The 25,102-nt window shown below is 38.8% G+C and overlaps 1 protein-coding gene across 1 annotated transcript in view; it reads right to left on the reverse strand.

The window, feature by feature from the left end:
* The window catches only part of LOC150091436 (PEST proteolytic signal-containing nuclear protein-like), a 172,978-nt gene that overhangs the window by 104,732 nt on the left and 43,144 nt on the right, over window positions 1-25,102 (reverse strand). The window contains exon 2 of the mRNA XM_090375469.1: window positions 12,710-12,966. Within this exon, the coding sequence (XP_090231595.1) occupies window positions 12,710-12,966 (257 nt within the window). The remainder of the gene's footprint in view (window positions 1-12,709; window positions 12,967-25,102) is intronic.

Below are 25,102 nucleotides of genomic sequence, written 5' to 3' on the forward strand. Positions count from 1 at the left end.
AGCAAAGGATGCAAGGAGTAATTAACCACAGATGCCGCAATTATGGAGCAAGCCTACAAGAAGCACCGCAACCTATACACAGCCAACATCAATTACCGCAAGGCCTTCGACTCCATACCGCATAGCCAGCTAATAGAGATCCTGAAGACCTACAAGATCAATCTGACAGTGACAAACTTCCTAGGAGCAACAATGGCGAACTGGAGTACCACCATTAAGATCGAGAACATCACAAACAGGCCAATCCCCCACTAGAAGAGGAATCTTTCAGGGAGATGCTTTGGGCCCACCGTGGTTCTGTCTAGCACTCAACCCGCTATCCACCTTGCTTAACGGCAGCAAGTATGGATATAACCTCAAAGAAGGAAGAAAACCTGTACACCCTCACCCAACTGATGTACATGGATGACATCAAGCTCTACGCAGCAACCAAGAAACAACTCCAGCAATTACTCTGAATCACCGAAGAATTCAGCAAGGACATCAGGATGGAATTTGGTCTAGACAAATGCAAGACCCACATACTGCACTAGGGAAAATTAGTTTGCAAAAACTACCAGCTGCTGACTGGTAAAGAGATCAAAGCTATGACAGAAGGAGAGACCTACAAATACCTAGGGATGATGCAGGCTCATCAGTTAGAGGACAAGGAAATCAAGAAGTGCCTTACCGAAAAATATCATCAGAGACTCAGAAGCCTGCTGAAAACAAAATTGAACAGAGGTAACACAGTTAAAGCCATAAACACCTATGAAGCTCCAGTACTAACATATACACCAATACACCTCTGGGGTCATAGATTGGACTAACACCGAGCTAGAAGATATCATGCGAAAGACAAGGACAATGATGACCAAGAGCCGCCAACACCACCCAAAGTCAGCAGTGGAGAGACTAACAATAGCTCAGAAAGAGGGAGGAAGGGGCCTGATAGAGCAACAGAAAACAGTGATAGTTAACCTGAAGGATTACTTCGAGAACAACACAGCACCACTCCACCAAGCCACAACGAAGATAGATAAGTGGTATACCCCACTCAACCTAAGCGAGGAACCCCCTCCAGCCCAGATGGTACAAGAAATGAAGTTAGAAAGATGGGCAAAGAAGACATTCCATGGCAGACACTACAATGACCTCCATCGAGATCACATCGATAACATTGCTTCCAATGAATGGCTCACAAGCGGGACACACTTCCCCGAGACTGAAGGATTCATGCTGGCCATCCAAGACCAGGTAATCAACACTAGAAACTATAGAAAATACATTGCAAAGGAGCCCAGAATGTCAGATGACACATGTCGACGATGCCACCTGGCCTCAGAAACGATCCAACACATCACCGCGGGGTGCAAGGTGATCACGCAGATTGAGTACACTCATAGTCACGACCAGGTAGCCAGGATAATACATCAGAAGCTAGCGAGGAAATATCAGTTGACCAAAGAAAGTGCACCATACTACAAATATGAACCCCAGGCAGTACTAGAGACCCGAACCCACAAGCTGTACTGGGACCGCGTCGTAATAACGGATAAGACCATCCCGCACAACAGATCGGACATAACCCTTGTGGACAAGATGATAAAGGCTACCTATCTGATTGACATAGCGGTGCCCAACACTAGCAATGTCCAGAAAATCCATGAGGAAAAAATTAGGAAGTACCCAAACCTGACACGAGGTCAAGGAGATGTGGCATATGCAAGAAGTATCGACCATCCCGATCATTGTGTCAACCACCAGTATGGTACCAAAGACTCTACATAGCAGACTAGCTGCAATAGGTCTTCCAGAGAACACCTACAAGAACTCCAGAAAGTCGCAATCCTGAACACCTGTAGGATAGTCAGAGATTTCCTCGACCAACAGTAACACCAGACATTACAACCACCCTGTGTACTTGGTAGCAGTACCTGTCACGGAGTGGAAAGAACAACAACAACAATAATAATAATAAGGCTGAAACCCAAACCTACTCTTCTGCCAATTCTTGTTCGAGGGCAAACATTAAAGTTCAATTTTGGAATTTAAGCTTCTTAGAATCTTTTTACACTCCAAATTCATCTTGAAAACACACAATATTTTAGGAAAAGAACATGAAAAAGCTTCTTGCTAACTGAAGTTTGATATGGCAAAGACTAAAAATATGAAATTATTTTAAAATATTTTAATATTTATATATTTTTTGGAATCATGTATGCTATCATCCTCCAATCAGTATCAGCTACCTCAATCCCTAAGCACGTGTACAAACATATTCATTTGCCACCTGCTTGTCCAGACCATGGAATCTTGAAAATTTAATTTTTCCCCTTTTGCTTTTGCAGTAAGATTAACTTCACAATGAACCAAATGACAGGAAAATTAGACGATATTAACATCTGGGACTGTGTTAGAATTAGGGTTACCTCTAGCTGTCTCCAAAGCTCACCAAAGTTAACTTCAAACCTGAACAGGCTAGTAAAACCTTAATGCCATTCACCAAACTCTGCAGTATAGCTAATGAATAACTCTGATCTTAATGTAGACCAGCATCACTTCATTTAAGTAAAATGTGTTCAGGTAAAAATGTGAATTATGCTTTCTGTAAACTTAATAACTAACTAATCATTTAAACCTAATTTTCACCTTGACTTTTTACCTTTTCTTATATGTAAAGGCTCCATCTCTGTTCTGTGGTCCACCAGTTGATTTTATGTACTCAACTTGGAATTATTAAAGACTATTAATATATAACAGAAAATTCAAAAGCTATAAGAGAACACCACACTATTTAGCTCACACACTGTTAAAATATTTTTTATCATCATCATCAGCCACTTTCAATCCACTGCAGAAAGAAAGCCTCTCCGGCAACTTTCCAGTTCCTTCTGTTTTGTGCAATGGCCAATCATTTACTGCCCACAAACTCTTAAATTTTATCTGTCCATCTCCATTGTTGTCTTCCAGGTTTTCTTCTAGCTCCTCTTGAGCACCAATTCTGTTATTTTCTTAGTCCATCTGTCATCATGTCTTCGAGCTATGTGTCCTGCCCAAGACCATTTCAGTTCTTTAGTTTTGATAAGAATGTCCTTTACTTGAGTTCACTAATAAAATTCATGTGTTTCTCTTTTTATCCAGCAGACTGATTTCTAATATAATTCGCTCCATTCTTCTGGTGAGTGCACAAATTTTACCTCCATAAGTCATGGTGGGGGGAATACATTTGGTTCATTATTTTATTTTATTTCAGACAAAACTGGGATATTGCTCCTCGTTATCTGACTACATTTCCTCAATCCTATCCATCCGAAATTTATTCTTCTCTTGCCTTCCAGCCATTTGTCATTATTACAGCTAATGACTTTTCCAAGATAAGTATATGAATCCACCTTTTCAATTTCTGCTCTGTCAATGATTATATCCCTTCCTGTGGCATACTTGTTTATCCTTACTTGTGTTTTAACCATATTCATCTTTAGTCCAAAATCCTCACTACTCTGCACAACTGATTAAGATTTTCCTCTAATTCTTCAGGATCACAGCTTCTGATCCCAATGTCATCTGCAAATAATAAATGGTTTAGGTACTCTCCATTTACATTGAGTGACCAGTCTAACCTTCTGAAAGCTCCTTCAAGGTTAGCAGTAATAAACTTTGGAAATATTGCGTATCCTTGTTGAACTTCTTTCTCAATTTTAAATTTGCTACTGTCTTTGTTGTTGTTGTTTGGTTTTTAAGAGCATTAGCAACTAAGGCCATATTGCTCCGGGGATATGCAGTAGTCATTCCCTGACCTTTCCGCATCCTCCATATGTGGTGGTCACGGGCTCGAACCCTGGTCTAATCAAGAAGCGCGTGCTATGCACTGCTGCTCCTGCCCACCTGGCTACGGAGGCGCCGCTACTGTCTTTGTCTACTCTAATAAGGTTCTCATGTATTTTCTTAAAAATCATAATGTATAGGATAATGGTTTATGCCTTGTCTATGCCTTGCCTTCCCAGTGCCCAAAACATTGCCTTATGCATTATTCCACTCCATATGCATCGTGCCTTTCCTAATGTATTTTGTGAGAGTCTTGCCATGTCTCTTCCTTCTAATTTTAATAATTCTCAGCAACTTCATCTTCACCTGGGGCTTTTTGATTCATTTTCTTTAATGTATGTTCCTTATCAGGAAGAATATCCGATATGTTGTACGTACTGCTATTTTTGTGATCCATCTTCCCCACTGCTGGCATCATTCCCTTGCTTCTTATATATTTTATAGTAGTCTTCTGCTATTTGAATTATGCCTTCTCTGCTATTTATAAGAACACCATCACTATTCTTCAGATTCAGTACCAGTTGTCCTTCAGTATTACTGCTCATGAATGCTAATTTAAGCCCTTTGTTTTCTCCTAATGTTGTCCTACTTTTCTTTTTTAGAAAGTTGTTGTATTGCTCATCGATACCTGGGCCTGAAAGGTCTGCAGAAGCTTAAACTTGTTCCTAAGTTCCAGTACATTCTGCTTTTTCTCCTCTTCTATTTGTTATCTCAAAGACCTTCGTATTATTTACTCGAGTAGTTTTTTCTTTTCTTACATCTATATCAAGTGTGTATCTTACCATTCTGTGATCACTTCCAACATTTACCCTATTCAGGAAGATAATATTGTTCACAATATATCTTCTGTTAGTGAGGATGAAGTGAATTTCATTAGTTGTTAATCCATTTGAGCCCTTCCATGTCCACTTTCTGTTCAGCCTTTTCTTGAAAAAAAGTGTTTATTACTGACATTCCTCGAGATTCTGCAAATTCCACAAGTCTTTCACCTCTTTTATTTCTTTGACCAATTCCAAAATTTCCTATAGTTTCCATTTCTATGCTGTTTTGTCTCTTTCCAGTGATGAAAAGAGACAAAACTCTCTTTTCACTGATGAGCATTGAAATCCCCCCATAATGATGGTGTAGTGAGTGTTCTGTTCATCTAGAAGTCTCTCAATATCAGTGTATATTTCTTTAATCTCTTCATCATCATGGCTCGATGTTGGTGCATAAATCATTATAACCTTTAGTTTGTATCTCTTAGAAATCCTGAGTAAGTAGGCTTGACGCCCTTGGTGATGTACTTTTCAATTCCAAAATATTGATTTTAATATCTTTATGGACCAGAAAGCCAACTCCGCCTTCACTCTTTTCGCTGTTTTCATTGGCGTACAGCAGATAAACTTGTAAGCGATTCATTTCCTCTTCTTGTTTCCGCCAAGCTGATGATATTCCAATTCACATTTTGTAATTCCTTTTCCAGCTCTAATATCCTATCTTCACTGATGAGCAATCTTAAGTTGTAACAGGCCAAGTTCAGTTTCCATAAATGGCAGCTTAGTCATACCCAGAGATTCTTTGCTCCCTCTGCTTCCACTCTGATCTTCTCGCTACCGTGAGAGGGAGAGTGAAAGCTGCCAGGGACTGTGTTTGTTTGGTCATGTTGTCATATTTAATAAGTGCTGAAGGGTTTGGTCTTTTCCTCTTCACACTGACCAGGTGTCTTGAAGAGAACCACTCTACACGTTCGATGCCACCAAAGTGATGTTACAGGGCTTACCACAAAGTGCACATGAGTGGATTTTAAGGAGGCAGGCCAACAAGATTTTTCCTAAATCTTCTAAAATAGAAAGATATTGGATCCATCAGTATTTCAGACTCTGTCTGAAAACATACCGTTTGACTGTTCCCTCTCTAAATATTTTATATGCATGTTATCAAATCTATTACATTATAAATATTTTAAGGTTTGTTTATTATTTTCCTAAATTGTTTTATAGTAATGGCCACACCATGCAAGGAAGCCACAGGCTTTTGCTGCTCTGTTCGGAAGAAGGGGAGAGGAAGAGAGACAGAGAGGCAAAAAAAAAAACATCAAAAAAACAAGTAGATAAGATTATTTGCTCCCATCCTCACATAGGTTAAAAATAGGAATATAGGAATAAATTCAAACTATCAGCCTCAACTACATGTGAAAATGAAGGCAATCTGTTCCAGCAATCAATGAATCGCTGGCTAAAAGAAAACATCCTACAATCTAGTCTAAATCTCTTCCCCTGTAATTTTAAATTATGTCCCCCCCCCCCAAGTACCGAAATTCTCTATAACAGTGAAAATTCTGCCTTCACTCAATATCTCTACAGAATAATGTTTGATAAATCATCGATAGGACACCGTGGGCTTCGTAGCTGCCTGTTTATAATGCTCAGAAAACTTCATATCCTCCATTGTTTTTAATTCAACCCCACCAAGTGTATAATTTATTTCAGGTGGTTGTCATTCCCCAGTGTACGACTTTGCATTTTGCTCCATTAAAACAAAGCTGCCACTTTTCCAACGATTCTTGAAGTTTGTTTAAGTTGATTGATTGATTTTGATTTTACTAGCACAAAAAACCTGTTCGAGTCATCCTGTAGGAGCGCTGCTTTGCATTGATCATTAACAACTCTCCCAATCTTCACATCATCTGCAAATTTTGACACCACGCCTTCCATCCTTCTTCTGTATCACTTATGAAAATCAGGAACAAGTGGTCCAAGAGCCGACCACTTCTTTGGGGAACCCAACTTCTGATTTTATACCAATCTGAAGAATATCCATTAATCCCAATCCTCTGCCTTCTGCCCTGCAGCTACCCAGCAATCCATCGTAGAATTTTTCCAGTAACCCCAATATGTTCCAACTTATACAATAACCTCTCATGAGGGACTGAGTCAAATGCCTTACTAAAATCAAGATAAACTATGTCAAAATTGTTCCATACATCAAGTTCATGAGTAACTGTATCAAAATAGCTTACTAAGTTAGTTAAACATGATTTTCCCTTAACAAAACCATGCTGTGTGTTATTCAGAATGCTGTATCTATCTAAATGTCGCTGGATTACAATCTTAATCACTGCTTCTAAGATTTTCGCCACCACTAAAGTCAGACTAACTGGTCTATAGTTACCAACTTTACTCTTAGAACCACCTTTATGTATTGGTAATACGTTGGTACTTCTTCAATCCAAAGGAATCTCGCCCAAGTCCAAAGATGCTCTCATAATTAATTTCAGTATTTTTAATTGGAGAGGGTTAAATATTCTCATAAGATAATACTCATGTTAATTCCATTATGAGAATAACATATGAAATTATGTAAATATTTTGTTTAATTTTTAATAAAATTGAACAAAATCTCCTCAATGTAAAACAATTATTTATCAACATTTTAAAGTTTCTTTAGCCTTCCTTTTCAAGGTTACTGAAAGGAAAGAAATAAACTGTTAACTGCTATCCTGTTATAACTAATAAATATATTAACATCAATAAATATACAATGAAATTCAGCTATACACATTAAAAGTAAATATATTTATCATCTGAAAGTATGGAATTTGGGTATTTATACAGGGTGTCTCAAAAATATTGGTACAAACGTTTAGGAGAGGTAGGTAACATCTAAAGAAATGTGAATCGCATTGGAATCCATAACCGGAAATGTCACGGGAAAGTAGTAGCAGAGGCACAAGAAGCAGAAATGACACAAGACAGTAATTAGTGGCAAACATTTATTTGACATAATATTAACAATGGACTATGAGATGGATGCATTTCATGATGTTACAACAGATGCTTGAAGGTTCCACCATGAGACGCGATGCATGCATGACACCGATGCAGCATGTATTGGTGGACACGGTCGAACACACCTGGAGTTTCTTTGACAGTAGCAGCAGCGCAGACGAGTCTCGTCCCGAGATCCATTTCCGTCTCCACAGGCGATTCATACACGATAGATTTGAGGGCCCCACAGAAAGAAATCAAGGCTCGATAAATCAGGTGAGCATGGGGACCAGGCAATAGGACCACCATGGCCAATCCATCGATGACCAAAACGCCTGTTCAAATGGTCACGAACACACCTTTCATAATGGGCAAGCGCCCCATCATGCTGAAACCAAATGTTGCATCTCGCATTTGCTAGAACATCGTCAAGTAACCCTGGTAAAACTTGTTCAAGAAAGATCCGATATTTAGTGGAGTTCATGCGGGATGGTAACAGGCATGGGCCAACTAAGCAGTCACCGACCATACCTGCCCACACATGAGCATTGTGCTGATTGAATAAGCCTTCCCGAGTGAAATAAGACTCATCTGTAAACAAAACATAGGCTGGAAAATTCAAGTCTTGAACACTTTCTTGGAGAAACCACTGTGCAAAAGCCACACGCGCAGGATGATCTTGGGGGAGCAGTAACTGAACCCTTTGGAGATGAAAGGGAATGTAAGGAATTGTGGTGCCAGACATGCTGTACACTACAACGAGACACTCCTAAGGCAGAGGCAACGGCACGTGTGCTGGTAGTGGGATTATTCTGGACGGCAATCAACACACTCTGTTACATGGCGGGAGTTCGTGTCGAAAGTGATCTGCCCGCACTACTCCTGTTACCTCTAAATGACCCATAAATTTTGATGCACGTGCGCAAACAAACGGTGGTCCGGTACATGTCTGTCTGGGAAGCATTCTCCATAAATTCGTTGAGTGGCTCGTTCATTTCCCTCTGCTAATCCATACACTAGGTGCATGTCTGCCAGCAGTTCGTATATCAATGCATGCTCTTTGTGCGGCGCTAATGCTTGAATGAGTAAACCAGAAATTTTCCCTCTCGCGAACTGATGAACAGCGCCGTGTACCGACTTACGGTAACGTTTCCGGTCATGGGTTCCTATGCGATTCACATTCCTTTAGATGTTACCTACCTCCCCTAAACGTTTGTCCCAATATTTGAGACACCCTGTATAAAGGACTAGAGTGTTTCCTACCTTACAGATGTTATTCCCATACCGTTAATAAACTGATGAAGATCCAGTTCAGGATGCAAGCCTTTTCTGTTTGTATGATTAACCAACTGTCACCCCGTTACTGACGTTCCACAAGAAGCTTTGACCAATATCAATGAATAGTGGTAATACTGGTTTACTATAGGTTGACCAGATTTAGAGAAAAAAGGAGGGGGGGGCCCACACCTACCAAACCAACAATATGACACACAGTGCTGCATAGTGCACAAGCAAATCACAAATACTGACTCACACATAAGTTATTTTAAAAACATATAGTGCTAGTCACAGATAACACTATGCTTCAACATAAGTTGCTACTATGCATTGCAAACTTGTCTATTGGGCCACAGACAGTGAATCAATAAGCATTTTATTATGATTGTTTTCTTTCAATAAGTTTAACTTGAACCATCCATAATACATGTTACTTATAAAACCAAATGTTAAAAATAATTTTTTGATCCTATGAAAAGGATCTCTTATTGACTGGTTTCATCCAAGTCAGAACTTCATTTTGAATTTCTACAGATCACATAACTAAAATTCCAGACGTTACTCTTAAAAGATCTATCTACGTTTTTTTGTTTTTTAAAAGTAAAAACATTCTCTCTTACTCTTTTCCTTTCTCTTTACACTTCCAGCAGTCACTTGAAATTAAATTAATATAATGCAGTTAAAAATTAAAACAGCAAGTGCAAGACAGATTTGACATACTGTTACTCAATGTAGCAATAAAACTTTCAACATTAGCATTAGTAGTGGCATATGATGCGACAAAACAAGCTTATAGAGCATCAGCCAAAATAAAGAGAGAAAAAAACCGCTTCCCATTTCACAATCCATTCCCTCCAAAAGATGGTCTAGTTCTTCTTTGAATTTATTTAAGCTATCAACTTCCACAACGACAAGTGGAAGTTTGTTCTAGTAATAAACAACTCACTGGCTAATAGCAAATTTCTGCCATCTATTCTGCAACCATCTTTCATCTTTCCTAAATATCAATATATGCCCCCTCAAGTGGATCTCAGCAAGAGGAAGAATCCCATCAGGACTGAGCTTGCTCAAACCATTCAAAGCCTTAAACACCTTAATCGGATCACCTTGCAGGTGCCAAGTCTCCAGACAAGGCAATTTTCAGAAATGAAGTCTTTCTTGGTAAGAGCACACCTTTGTTCCCCTCACCAATCTCATTGCCCTTCTCTGTACTCATTCCAGCAGCGTACATCCTTCCTAAAATAAGGCTTCCAGACTTGTATGTAGTACTCAAGGTGTGGCCTGACCACTGCCTAATACAAAGGGATAATCACCTCCTAGGATAATCGCTAGCAAAATTCATGTATTGACAAAAACCCCACGAGTTGTCCTGAAATTCTCTGAGGATTGCAGACCAAAAAAAGGAAGGGGCAGGTCTATGAGAACCTTTTGGCATGGTTCCTTTTCCCATGCCAAAAGCTGGAAAGAACCCTCAAACAAATTTTTTGATTTTTTTTTCTCAATAATTGGTGCACCTGAAATAATTGAGAAAAAAGGTAGAAAATTATTGGGTAAATTAAAAATAAACTCAAGTTATGCTTTTTCTTGTGCATAATTTTGTTTTCATTTTTTTGTTTTATTGCTAGTGGATCCAGAAATTCAAAGTGACTGGACCTCTCTGAACATCAAAGAAGATGTTCAGAGTTTAACCCGGGGTTCACATCTGGTGAGTACGGGCTTGGCACACCCAGGGTCCTGAGCTGGATATCATCATTCTTCTCTTTTTTGGTGATTCCCTCCTTCTCTCTCTCAGGTTACTCAAATTTTTTTGGCTGGTGCAGCATAAGCCTCATGCTTCCTTTCACCATATGGCTAATAATAATAATATCTCTAGAAAAGATAAAGGAAACACTACAGTCATGTCAAACTGAATATAAGGCAATAAAAAAATCTGATCAGCAAGATAAAAGTCAAGGATAAATAGAAAGAGTCGAAACAAAGAAGACAGGTGAGGACACATTTAAATCCCGAACCCCAAAAATTTAGAAGCACCCACTTGATCATGCTCACCTGCATCCAAGTCCAATAAAACACTTCTCACCCCAACCAATAAGAAATAAATTCCATCAGGCAAGCAAGGAAATTTGCTTGCCTGATGGAAATATTCTCAGAAAAACTATCAGAGGCGACACAACCACAGGATCACTACTTTGAATAGATGCAGAATTACTGCTCACGTCAGTAATGCCTAGAATATCACCCCAAAATGGTTAACACACAAACTTCAGAAAAACATCTGCACAAGTAACCACTAAAAATTATACATATCAAATCAATTGTTATTAACAATTTTCAGTTTCCAACTTTTTAAATTTTTCTTTTTATCATAAAATTACATGTTGATAACATAAAATTGATCACGAAATATCCAATATTTCTTTATGGGTGGGGGGATATATACACAGATATACTAGAATTGACAGAACTGGGAGCCAGACAAGCATATTTCATCTTCAGAGAAAGATTTTGAAAACAAAGGAAATTCCAGCAGATCTACATCCTTCCTAAAGTGAGATCTCCAAACCTGTATAGTACTCATACAGTACTCAAGATGAGGCCTAACCATGGTCTTATACAAAGGGATAATCACTTCCTTATCCTTGCTAGCAAAGTTTCTGTATATCATTGACAAAACCTCATTATCTATTAGTTTAACATTTATTTCTAGTTTTTTCTAAAGACACTCTAATTTCATGCTTTCAAATGATAAATTTATTTAATTTTAATTAAATTCGTACAGCTCAATTTCATTGCAGTTGTTATTAATATTTGTTAGGTATAATGAGATAGCAGTTAACCATTCTCAATTATTTAGTCTTTGAAATGGAAATTTTCAAGAATAAGTATGCTAGTATTGTTTAGGTAGAGAATTTGCTTAGACAATTCCATTCAATTTAATTAAGGTAAACATTAAGTAAAATTTATATGATCATTGTGTGTTATTTTTACGGTTTTAGAATTTATAATTACTCTCATGTAATTATTTCATTCACCAGTATATTTGAATCTATGTTTATATTTTTGCTACTCTCAGTAATGTCACACTGAATCCGTATAGTATTAACGAAATGAGAGAAAAGAGGAAGTGGAAACAAGCTTGATTAGGCTTCAGAAATGTTAATCGCAACTGCCAGAGTTACTTTTTGCTACTTGGGCTGTGTGTATGCGTGCACACACACAGATAGATGTGCATATGTAAATTAAATACAGTTCTCAAAAATTTTTGGGACTCGCCTCCCCAAATCCTATAAATACCACCATCAGGCTCCTGGCCTATCAGCTGTTTGTTGTTGTTATTTGGTTTTTAGGAGCATTAGCAACTAAGGCTATATTGCTCTGGGGATATGCGGTGGTCATTCCCTGACCTTTCCGCATCCTCCATATTTGGTGGTCACAGGCTTGAACCACGGTCTAATCAAGAAGCGTGTGCTACACACTGCTGCTCCTGCCCACCTGGTTACGGAGGCGTTGCCTGTCAGCTGGAAAACTAAATATTTTTTGACCAAACATTTCACAATGATCGTTTGGATTCTGAGTCCTCATAGTGTCTGCATAATTAACAGAATAACTAACCATGGAATGTTATTATTGCAGAGATTTCAGAACTAATCCAAATCTAAACTAACACAAAATGACATCATACAAAACAAGTTCTGATTTGGAAACAACACAATTTTATGTCTTCAAAAGGAAATGATGGTGGCTGTAGGAAGGAGGGGAGAGGAAAAGTAGAAAGGGAACAGAAGCCTTCTGGTTAGAAAGGTCTAATGAAACTGGTTTAACACAAAATGGCAAGAAAAAAAATGATCAGTAGGTATGAAAGCAGCACAACTTACCTGACTGCCAAGTTTAATAGTGATTGGAGTGGGATTCTTTTTTTCTTGGATTGTTCTGGCAGCACCAAATGTTCTTGAAAATCCTATGGAAATTTTCTGCTTCTTTGTGATCCCATCATCTGCTGCTCCTTCACTTCCACTATCGTCTGCCTTGTCTAACTTCCTCTTCTCTCCATCTGTTGCTATAGCAGTCGTATCATCAGTCTGTCCCTCTGTATATGGTCCATTGTCAGCCTGGTCCTGAGAGGTGTCCAAGCCTAGTCAAGGTGAAACACACTGGCAAATTTGAAATATGCCCTAATTAATGAACTGCTTGGTGACAGAAACAACCCTAACCACCTCTCTTTTTCATTATCCCTGCCATTTAAAGTAAAAAAAAAAGAAAATAATAATTTATAATTATGAAGAATTATGAAACAGCTCAAATAGAATTATAATGAGTGATGAAGATTACTATTCCGTGCGAGGATTCTCTTTTGGAACTGTTCTCTATCTGAGATTTAGCACGTTTGGAGGAAGTGCCATCTGACAAATCAACCGCCATAGCTGTAATCCATAATTTTTCATTTCCGGTAACCTTTAAAATTACAGATCTAATATCCTTCTGAGTAGTTCATGGTTAAATAATGTTTTTAAAAGTTTAACAGTTGTAGATACAGGAATAACACGCAAGCCAGGGACTGACAAATTTTTCAGATCAAAGTACCACTTGCAGAACTTAGACATCAAGATTGATGTGCAAAAAAAAAAAAAAAAAAAAAAAATCATAGGTATACTTAACAAAAAGTTGTTTGTATACTCCATTATGACCCCAATGGCAAGCCGAGTTTACAATTTCACTGAAAACTCTGCTTTCACTACCTAACTAATCATCAGTACTATAATAATACAAATCAGTCTTCTATGGTATTATTAAAACAATTATTTTTTTATATTTTCAAAATCCAATAAAAAATATCGAATAACAATCACTAAAATACAAAAGGAGGTGTGCAATTCACTCTGTAATGTTAATGTTCTTTATTTAACATTCAAAAAAAAATTTTTTAGGTATTTTTTCACCCAAGCAAATGCACAACACATAAAATGCACCACCAGTGATGTGGAATGAAACATCAAAAAACTATACCAGGAATATTAAACAATATTAAAATATATATTTTATTTCTGATTATTTATTTTTTGGTACTATTATGTGTCAGCATTCACACTGGGGTACCATATTAACCAATTATTGCTACCACAAACCCTAATCTCCTTTCCCTGTAATTTGATATTTTAACAAAATCAAATCATTAACTCTTCTCTACTTTCCTTTCAGTACAACAAAGAAACTTATCAGTCACCAAACTGCTATGCATTTACCTGTGTTCCAGTAGACTGCACATTTAATTTATGTATCATTTACTAAAAAATACTAACACTGCAACACAAATTAACCACAAAACTACAAATTATCACTCAATGCACATTTATTTTGTCTACAAAATTACTTTGTAGCATGGATGTAGATTGAATAGTGTTAATTTCAAATTAGCACATTATGCTGTTTGGTTTCAGCTGCCTAATTAATTATTATAATTAAAAGTTGGGCAGCAACTGTATGGTATTAGAGTAAAGTATTCAAAAGATGCTTTTGAATGAGCGAATCATCAGCAGAATTCTTCTGCTGTAGCTTGTTATGTATGACAAAAAATAACATTTCTACAGTTAATCAGATACACACTAATTATATTTTATGTCAACATATGGCAGATTATGCTAGTAACCTAACATAATCTATCCTATACTGACATAAAAGTTGTATTTTGGAACTTGATATTCAGAAGTCAATGATCACATACTGTTCTGAATATAATATATACCATATTTTCTAGACCATAAGACATACTCCCCCCCACTGGAAAATGCTCAAAATCCCCAAGCATCTTATGGCCTGGGATATTAGATGTATCATATGCAGCAATGTTTTTATCTCAAGTCATGGATAGAAAAAGCTAGCCCCCACCCCTGCCCAAGAGAACTGTAATGGAGATAACAAAAAAAAAAAAAAAAAAAAAAGACTGCTGAATTATGCACTGAGTTGGATGTAAAGAGTTTTAGCCAGAAGTCGCTGGATGAAGACACCAAATCATGATTTGACATCAACACCAATACAAATGCAACCAGCAATTTCACAAGTATACAAATTGGCAAAAAATTTATGGTAGTTAGCAAAAACATCAGATTGTTCTCATCTTCAAAAAAACTTAAGAATCAGCATGCCTTAGATGACAATGAGGATGTTACACTCTTTGCACAATGGAAAGTACAGACCATAATAATAGTACAGTAGAGCGTCAATAATCTGAACTAATTGGGACTGGGGTAGTTTGGACTTCCGAACTTATCAAAAATACTGTTCTGGAGACTAAAAAAAAGTTTAGAAATAAAAACAGCGGCTTTAAAATCTGAGGAAGACTGGCCAATTTTGTGTTAAAATCCAGCCCCTTTTCACATAACAAAGATCCAGATATCGATTCTCCTAAATTTCATCTGTCTGGACCACAAATATTTTGTTAAATTTTTGCCTAATTTTTTGTTAAAATCCAGTGTCTTTCCACACAACAAAGATCCAGATATGAATTCTCCTAAACTTCATCTCTGTGTGAACCACAAATAAACAGCATCTTTCAGGGATGGGTCATTAGCTATCCTCAGAGTTTTTCTCATTTTCTGCACCATTTGAATTAAGTTTCAAAATGAACTTTAAAATTTTTAATGTCTGTTATGGTTGACTTTCCAACCAACCTCATAAAATTTTGCTAGTAATGATTCGATTTCTCCATTTGAAAATCTGTTTAAAATCTCAATCTTCGATTCAATTGGTAAAAATTTCTGCTTCCTTTTAAAATACAAAGAAAACTAGAGTACGGTAAAATAAAATTCTGTAAAAACTCTGTTCGGAATCTTTTTACTCCATATCTCACTTGCGCATATTGTGTCAGTTGCAATTTCTGTGTGCCGTGTTTTGTTTTTGCTGATCTTTTTTTACTATTTTAGATTTTACAACCATTTCCCCCCACCCCCGCAAATTGTGAACACTGGGCTCGTTGGTCTAGGGGTATGATTCTCACTCAGGGCACGAGAGGTCCCGGGTTCAAATCCCGGACAAGACCATTACGGCTTTTTTTTAGATAACATCAGGTTTAAGGTAAAACTAGATAGCAAAACACTTAGCACGATATCAGAAATCTGTTAGCTTAGTATAGTATAGTATTATCAATTAATCAGTAAAATTTATTAATCTTGTTAAACTTCATTGTCAATTAAACTTTACTTTTTTAACTAAATACAGTGGATTCTGGTTATTTGGGCCACCGGTTAATCGGGGCAACCGTTTATTTGGGACAAATCTTAAAAAACAAAAACCAATCGAGGAAATAGCCAGGGTTTACTTCGCTTAATTGGGACAGCATGCCGTTTAATCGGGGCAGGAGACCGCAGCACTGGAGATAACCCTATGATTGTCTCCGACGGTACCACGTGGTTCGGTCGAAATTATGGAGGTCACAACCATAAAACAATAAAAACAATTAGCAGTCACCTGTTTATTGGGCTTTTCTGTTAGTGAAATCTATCATAAACGGACAGTAAACTCAATCTTATTGAATTTGCGATAATACCGACAGCTGGAATTCTGTGGGTTATTATGGTGAAATATGTTTACACTTCCATGAAATCTTCAATCATATAAAAAAATTAATTTTCAGCTCTTCTCTTCATTTCCATTTTTAAAGCTTTGTAACTCGTTACTCCGTTCTCACTTGAACGTATCATGTTACTTGCAATTTGTGTGTGCCATGTTCTTTGTTATTGATTGCTTATCTTTTCACTATTTCAAATTTTAACCCCCACCCACAAATGTCAGTGAACAGAAATGTGACTAGTTCGTATGTACATATTAAAGTACATATTAATTATTCCGATTATCATGCATATTCTTCCAATTTTCACGTACCATTTAATTTTTTTAATTGGTAAGGCAATAAAGGGTAAATTTGTGCTTAATATATCTTTGCTTTTATAGCCTGCGGATAATATTCCTCCTATTTTCGCTAATTAGAATTGCTGTTTAAAAAAATTAAAATTCAATTCACAAACGTGATCACAATGACCGGCGGCTTACTGCACATTGTATAGTGAACGGTACTTTACTATGTTGAGTTCGTCGTAACTTGATTTGATTGTACAGTGAACCAATTGAAAAGGGTGGGGGGGGGACATTGTATTTTTAACTATTTGCTTGAAACTTCAGATAATTGGGGCAGCCGCTTAATAGGGCCAAAATGCACTAGCCCCGACGTGTCCCAAATAACCGGAATGGACTGTACATATGACTTCGATTTTACAAACGTAACATTATTAATTAATACATATAACTCAATAGGAGATACAGAAACTATATAACAAAACTCGGAGATAATACTCAATCCTAAAAAAAAATATATATATATAGTGTTATAACTGCATTGGGTTATAATTTTGTATTGAAATTGAAATTTTATTTGAAACTGAATCAAAATCATGACTCAGACCACAGCAGCAAAGCAAAAGGCTCAAGCTAATGGAAGTGCTGTGGCTCAGGGGAAAACTGAAGTGGGCAGAGTTGTCCTCTGAATCACAGTCTTTTAAAATGTACTGCTTGTTTGATGTTTGTGGAACAATCAGGGATGGGACATGATATTGCCAAGGGGAATGTCTTTGTGTGTGCATGATGTAAGGAATGTGAGGAAATCAGGCGACGATTGAGCGTTGTTATGGGCCTATATGAGAGCTTGAAGGACAGGGTGGATGCCCTCAAAGGATCTAAATTGAGGGACCCATCAAGCTCTCAGCTGCCCACAACAATGCCAGAACTTGTACTTGAACATCATGCTGTTTGTTGTTTGCTTGTTATTTGGTTTTTATTAGCATTAGCAACTAAGGCCATATTGCTCCGGGGATATGCGGTGGACCTTTCCGCATCCTCCGTATTTGGCAGTAACGGGCTCGAACCCCGGTCTAATCAAGAAGCATGTGCTACACACTGCTGCTCCTGCCCACCTGGCTACGGAGGTGCCTGAACATCATGCAACACAGCAACAACTCCCCAAAGGCAGAATGCGCTGGTCCCACAGGAACTAGTAGTTGTCGGCGACTATTGTCAGAGGAACAGGGAACATATCGTCCAAAAAGGATAGGTGGAACAGGATCAGAGTATGTCTGCCAGGGGCAAAGGTTGATGGCATTGTAGAGTAGATGTCATCTTTTAAGGGCACAAAAGGTGATATTGTTGTACACGTCGGCACAAATGATATTAAGACTAGGAGACTGGCAGAATTAAACGAGTACAGGTCACTGTTGAAAAAAAGCCGTGAATTAGGGATGTATTTGAAAGTGTCTGCAATTGTGCCCAGACACGACAGGGGGAAGTATATAATGAGAGCACTGTCGACCAATTCGGTCCTGGAGAGATTGTACAAGGCACAAGGGATAGAGCTTTTCTCAGCCTGGTCTGTGCTTGTTAACAGGAGAGACTGCTTCTACAGGGATGGGATACACTTAAATAGAAAGGGTGCAAGAATATTTGCTGATGCTATCGAGGCAGTGTTAGGTGGGTCGGAAAACTGCTAGCTTGGGGGGATACAAAGACGAATAGATTAACAGCAGCTATTGGCAGAGGTGAAAGTGATTCTTGCACTGCTTCTATTGGAATGAGCAGCAGCCTGGAAAACAAGATGCAGGGGATTTCAGAGAGTGCTGGGAACCATTGTGGTACAAGTAAACGCATGCGCTATATTAGGGTAGCTAAGAATAGGAACAGGTGCATGTATACTTGCATGTACACCAATGCTAGGAGTTTGGTGGGCCAGTAATTCAGAGTCTTATAATGGGGGATTTTAATTTCCCAGATATTGACTGGAATTTGTGAGTTGGCCACTCTCACACTAGCAAGGCTTTTGTGGATTTATTGGATGATTGTTTTTTACAGCAGCATGTTTGGGAGGCAACTAGAGGGAGTAATATTCTTTATCTGACTATCAATAGTGATTCTGTATGCTCTAAGAATCTGCAGATAAAGGAACCACTAGGTGGCAGTGATCACAGTGTGCTGAAGTGAGATTTACTCAAAGAGGTAACTATCATCAGGGGTAAAGGGAAGGGTTTTTGCTTTCATAAAAGCGACTACGGAGGTCAGAGATAGTATTTAAATTCTATATGGTGGGACCAACTGATGATGTTACCAACAGCAAATTCGAAATGGAAAGCATTCAAAGAATTAATCTTGGAAGCTACTAAGCTTTTCATATCAACTAAGAAATATTGTTCAAAGTTTAGGCCTAAATCGACGTCAGATGAACTAATGAGACATAGGGTAGAGAAGAAAAATGAGTGGGATACTTATAAATTAACAGGTGACATGGAAGCCTATGATAGGTATAAGCTGGTCTGTAACAAAGTCACAAAGGAGGTTAGGCAGGCAAAGACAGATTATGAGAAATCTTTGGCAAAGGATGCAAAGAGTTCTTTACTTATGTAAACTCTAGAAGGAAGTGGATGGATCACATTGGTCCACTGGATATCGATGGTTCAACTGTTGATGATCCTGCTCAGGTAGCTAAAAAACTAAATGAGTATTTTGCATCTACATTCACACATGAGGAGTTATTCAGGGAGGGGAATGCCACAGGTGAATTAATCTCTGGCAGTGGGCTAGATGATTTTGTAATAACAGAGCAAAGTGGAGGTGGAATTGTTGAAGATAAACATAAGAAAGGCACCTGCGGTGGATGGGATCTATCCAGTTATATTAATGGAGGCAGCAAAGGAAGTAAGCAAATCCTTAGCCATAATTATGAGAGCTGCCTTGGACTCAGGGGATGTACCTATGGATTGGAGATGTGCAAATGTGACCCAAATTCACAAAGGAGAATCAAAGGGCGACAAGTAATTACAGACCTGTTAGTTTAACTTCTGTTCCAGTGAAATTAATGAAGAAACTGGTTAAAGAAGCACTCCAGGATCATCTAGACAAGATTTCAGTTACAGCTTGGACACAGCATGGTTTTATTAAGGGGAATTCTTGTCTGACCAATTTGATTGGATACTATGATGTGGTCACAATGGAACTGGATGCAGGGAACACCTTTGATATCATATATTCGGATCTTAGAAAGGCTTTTGATACTGTTGCACATGGAAGACTGCTGCACAAATTGGAGCAGTGTGGTATTGGAGGCAAATTACTGCTATGGATAAAGGAATGGTTGAGTGGGAGAAGACAGAGAGTGGTAATCAATGGACACTGCTCTTCATGGACTAATGTTATTAGTGAAGTCCCTCATGGTTCAGTGTTGGGTCCATTGTTGTTCTTGTATTTATTAATGATGTTGATGATGGTATATCAGGCTTAATGTCCAAGTTTGCAGACGATACGAAGATTGGCAGGGTTGTTAATGACACTAATTACAGCTGCTGCAACAGGATCTAGAATAAAATTGAGCAGATGGGCTGAGAGGTGGCAACTGAAGTTTAACATTGACATATGCAAAGTACTGCTTATGGGAAGCAGTAACCCCAGAGTAACATATCAACTGTGTGGTCTACACTGATAGTGGTAGAGAATGAAAAGGACCTGGGGGTAATTGTGCAGGCAGATATGAAGTTTTCTGAGCAGTGCAGATGGCCTGCAAGAGTAGCTCATGGTGTTGTGTCAATGATATACAGGAATTTTTCTAGAAGGGATAAGGAGGTGATTACCCCTTTGTTCAAGTATTAGTATGGTAGAGTATAGAGGCTATACAAGGCAATGATCAGGCCACACCTGGAGCACTGTATAGAGGTCTGGTGGCCTCATTTTAGGAAGGATGTAGAGCTGCTGGTTTGAGTGCAGAGGACAACAAGATTAGTGTATGGAACAATTTTTTTTTTTTTTGGTAGTTGTTGGCGCATCGGCTTCTGTGGCCATAATGCACCTCCCAAGGTTTTTGCAGTACTCTGATCCAAGCCCAAGGCGGGATTCGAACCCACGACCTTTGGGTTGCCAGGCAGGCACTTTACCCACCCGGCTAGCCCAGTCAGCATAAGGAACAAAGGGTTGATCTTATGAAGAAAGGCTTAAGGTTTGCAAATTAGTGTCTGGAGACTAGACACCTGCGAGGTGATCTAATTGAGGTGTATAAAGCCTTGAATGGTTTGAGCATGCTCAAAGCTGATGCTATTCTTCCTCATGCTCAGAACAAATGCCTGAGAGAGCATAAATTCAAATCGACGAAAGAAAGTTGTACGATAGATGTGCAGAAGTTTGTCTTTAGCCAGTGTGTGGTTGATTACTGAACAAACTTCCATCTGTCATTGTAGGAGTTGATAGCTTAAATAGATTCAAGGCAGAACAAATGTTTGGAGCAAGTGGATGGGTGAAATTAGATTTTTTTTTTTTTTTTGGCTGATGCTATATAAGCTTGCTTTCTTGCATCATGTGCCTTTATTAATGCTAATGCTAATAAACAGTATCTTGGAGGGATGGGTCATTAGCTATTCTCATAATTTTTCTCATTTTCTGCACCATTTGAATGAAGTTTCAATAAGCCAGCCTCAGTAGGTGCCGGTCCCAAGCCCGGATAAGTGGAGGGTTGGCATCAGGAAGGGCATCCGGCTGTAAAAAAACTATGCCAAACAAAAGAAAATGATAGAATGATGGAAAATAGATGTGGAATGGCTAGGGTGTACCCCATAAGCGATGCGCAGTCACGTCGCCCGGAAACTGAGAAAAGGGTCAGGGCTACCGAACAAAGGGCAGGTTCGGTTAAAGAAGTTAGTCCAGTTAGGGAAGAAGAAGAAGAGGATGAAAAGTGTTAGAATAGGAACACTGAACATTGGGACGATGAATGGAAAGAGTAGAGAGATTGTAGATTTGATGCAAAGAAGAAGAGTGAAGATCCTATGCCTACAAGAGACAAGGTGGAAGGGAAATAAAGCAAAAGAGCTCGGTGAAGGGTACAAATTGTTCTTTAGGGGAGCGGATGAGAGGGGAAGAAATGGAGTAGGTATTGTAGTTGATAAGGAGTTAAAAGATGGAGTGTGTGAGGTTAACAGAAGGAGTGATAGGATTATGAGCATCAAATTGGAAGTGGGTGGACACTTGACCACAATAGTATGTGCATATGCCCCGCAAGTAGGATGCAGGGAAGAAGAAAAGGACAGTTTTTGGATGGAAATGGATCAAGTGGTCATGGCAATACCTGAGAAAGAGAGGTTGATTGTTGGGGGCGATTTAAATGGACATTTAGGAAGAAGCAAGAGAGAGAGGAAGGAAGAGTGTATGGAAGGTGGAGTATTGGGGAAAGAAATAGAGAAGGGGAGAGGATAGTAGAACATGCAGTGGCATTCAACCTGGTAATAGTTAAACCTACTTCGAAAAGAAAGAAAGCCAGCTAATAACATAATACAGAGTGGGGAAAGGACAAGCCAGATTGACTATATCATGTGCCGTTGGAGGCATCTAAAGGAAATGAGGAACAGCAAGGTGAAAAACGGAGAAAGTGTCTGCACAACATAGATTGCTTGTGGTCGATTGGATGTTGCAGTGGACAAAAGTAGGAAATATTCAAGACAGAGGAAGAAAAGGATAAAATGGTGGAGATTGAAAGAGGTGGGTTTGAGGAAGGAGTTTAGGGAAAAGGTGCCAAAAGGAATAAAGTTACCGGAAGACGTGCAAGAGTGGTGGAAGTTCAATAGTTGTATCATAAGGAAAGTTGGAGAAGAGTTGTTGGGGAAAACATCAGGAAAGGGGGTGCTAGAGGGAAAGGAGGCTTGGTGGTGTAATGAGGAAGTGCAATCGGTGATAAAATAAAAGATGAAGAAAAGATGGGATTTAACAGGTAGCCAGGAAGATAAAGAAGCATATAAATTAGCAAATAAGGAGGCAAAAAGGGCTGTGGCAATAGCAAAGGTGAGGGCAGTGGACGAGGCCTATGGGGAACTGTAAAGGAAAGATGGAGATAGGCAATTGATGAGAATAGCCAACGCGAGAGACAAGGGATCAAAGGACTTCTCATCAATAAAACAGATAAAAGATGAGGGGAGTGGTTATACAGGAGAAGGTTAAGGAAAGGTGGAAAGACTATTTTTAGAAGTTATTAAATGAGGAAAACCTAAGAGCATTATGCGAGGATGGAGAAACGGATGAAAGAGTAATGGAAGGCATAAGCAGGAAAGAAGTGGAAAGCGCACTCAGAAAAATGAAGAGGGAGGAAAGCAGTAGGTGTTGATCAGATACCAGTAGAGGTATGGAGAAGTCTGGGAGAAGAAGGGATCGATATCCTATGGGACTTTATGGAAAAAACTGTGGCAGCAGGAGAGGATACCCGATGAGTGGAGGGGAAGTATACTTCACCAAGGAAAGGGCGAAGTGCAGGAATGTGGGAACTACAGGGGAATAAAATTAATGTCTCATTCAATGAAGATCTGGGAAAGAATTGAAGGATGAAGCAGGAGACAGAAACAGGAGAGGAACAGTTTGGTTTCATGCCAGGAAGAAGAACAACAGATGTGGTCTTTGCTTTAAGGCGGGTGATGGAAAGATACAGGGAGATTCAAGTAGAGTTGCACATGGTGTTCACAGACCTGGAAAAAGCATATGAGAGTGCCCAGACAAGATGTATGGAGATGCATGAGGGAGAAGGGTGCATCAGAAAAGTAAGTAAGGCTTGTGAAGGAAATGTACGAGGGAGCGGTGACTCGGGTTAAGAGTAGTGTAGGTATTACTGAGGAGTTCTCTGTAGAAGTTGGACTGCACCAGGGATCAGCTCTTAGCCCATATCTGTTTGATCTGGTAATGGATGTGTTGGTGAGAGAAGTGAAGAGTAGAGCACCATGGAGTATGCTGTTCACGGATGATATCGTACTGTGTGAACCATCCCAAGGAAAGGTAGAGAAGAAATTGGAGGAAAGCGTTGGAAGAGAGAGGCATGAGGATAAGTAGAACAAAGACAGAATATATGGTATTAAATGGAGAAGATGAGTGTTCTATAAAACTGTAGGAGGAAAAGCTACCATCAGTTTCGAAATTTAAGTATCTGGGATCGAACGCTGAGAGGAATGGAGGATTGAGTACAGAATTACAGCATAGAGTGCAATGTGGATGGTTGAAACAGAGAAAAATGAGTGGGGTGCTGTGTGATAAGAAAGTAAATTGTAGAATGAAGGGAAGAGTGTATAAAACTGTGGTTAGACCCACATTGATGTACAGTACTGAGACATGGGCAATTACAAGGCCCAGGAGAAGAAGATGGAAGTGGCGGAGATGAGGATGCTAAAATGGATGTGTGACGTGACGAGGAAGGACAGGATAAGAAATGACTACATCAGAGGTACAGTTAAGGTGGGGCTTCTGAGTAAAAATAATGCAGGAATCTAGGTTGAGGTGGCTTGGACATGTGGAACGAAGAAGTGAGGAGTATGTGGGGAAGAGGAAGAGGGGGGAGACCTAAGCTGCGATGGAAGGATAAGGGGGCAGAGGATGGAGGAGAGAGGAAGACCAGGATAGGGAGGAATGGAGGAAAAGAATTAAGGATGGAAATGCCGACCCCATGTAAACGTGGGAAGAATGCGAATAAGATTTGAATGAAATTTCAATGTGAACTTAAAAATTTTTTAATGTCTGTTATGGTTGACTTTCCAACCTTGTAAAATTTTGCTAATAAAGACTCAATTTCTCCATTTGAAAATCTGTTTAAAATCTCAATCTTCGGTTCAATAGGTAAAAATTTCGGCTTCCTTTTAAAAGACAAAGAAAACTACAGTACAGTAAAATAAAATTCTGTAAAATCTGTTCAGAATCTTTTTACTCCATATCTCACTGGCACGTATTGTGTCAGTTGCAATTTCTGTGTGCCATGTTTTGTTATTGATTGATGCTGATCTACTTTTACTATTTTAGATTTTACACCCCCCCCCCCCGGCAAAATGTCAGTGAACAGAAATATCAGATTACAAAGTGTTATGTTTAGCTAGTACTGTATGTATATTACTTAAGCTATGTAAGTAAGTGTAAATTTTTATTTTATTCTTTTGATTTTTTTACATATTTAATTTTGTAATTGATGACAGAGAAAAGAGTGTAAATTTGTGCTTTATATCTTCATTTTTATAGCCTGTGGATAATATTCTTCTGATTTTCACTTATTAGAATTGCCATTTAATATTAAGGCCTCCGTAGAGGAGTGGGCAGGAGCTGGAGTGCAGTAGCACACGCTGTTTGAGTAGACCGGGGTTCAAGCTCCTGACTGCTGAATACGGTCGATCTGCCAACCCGCACTGGACCAGCGTGGCAGATTATGGTCCATTTCCCTCAGCATGAATTGTTGAGGA

The sequence above is a fragment of the Mastigoproctus giganteus genome, chromosome 1 (assembly GCF_048544385.1).
Source record: "Mastigoproctus giganteus isolate SK-2022 chromosome 1, ASM4854438v1, whole genome shotgun sequence".
Taxonomy (NCBI): domain Eukaryota; kingdom Metazoa; phylum Arthropoda; class Arachnida; order Uropygi; family Thelyphonidae; genus Mastigoproctus; species Mastigoproctus giganteus.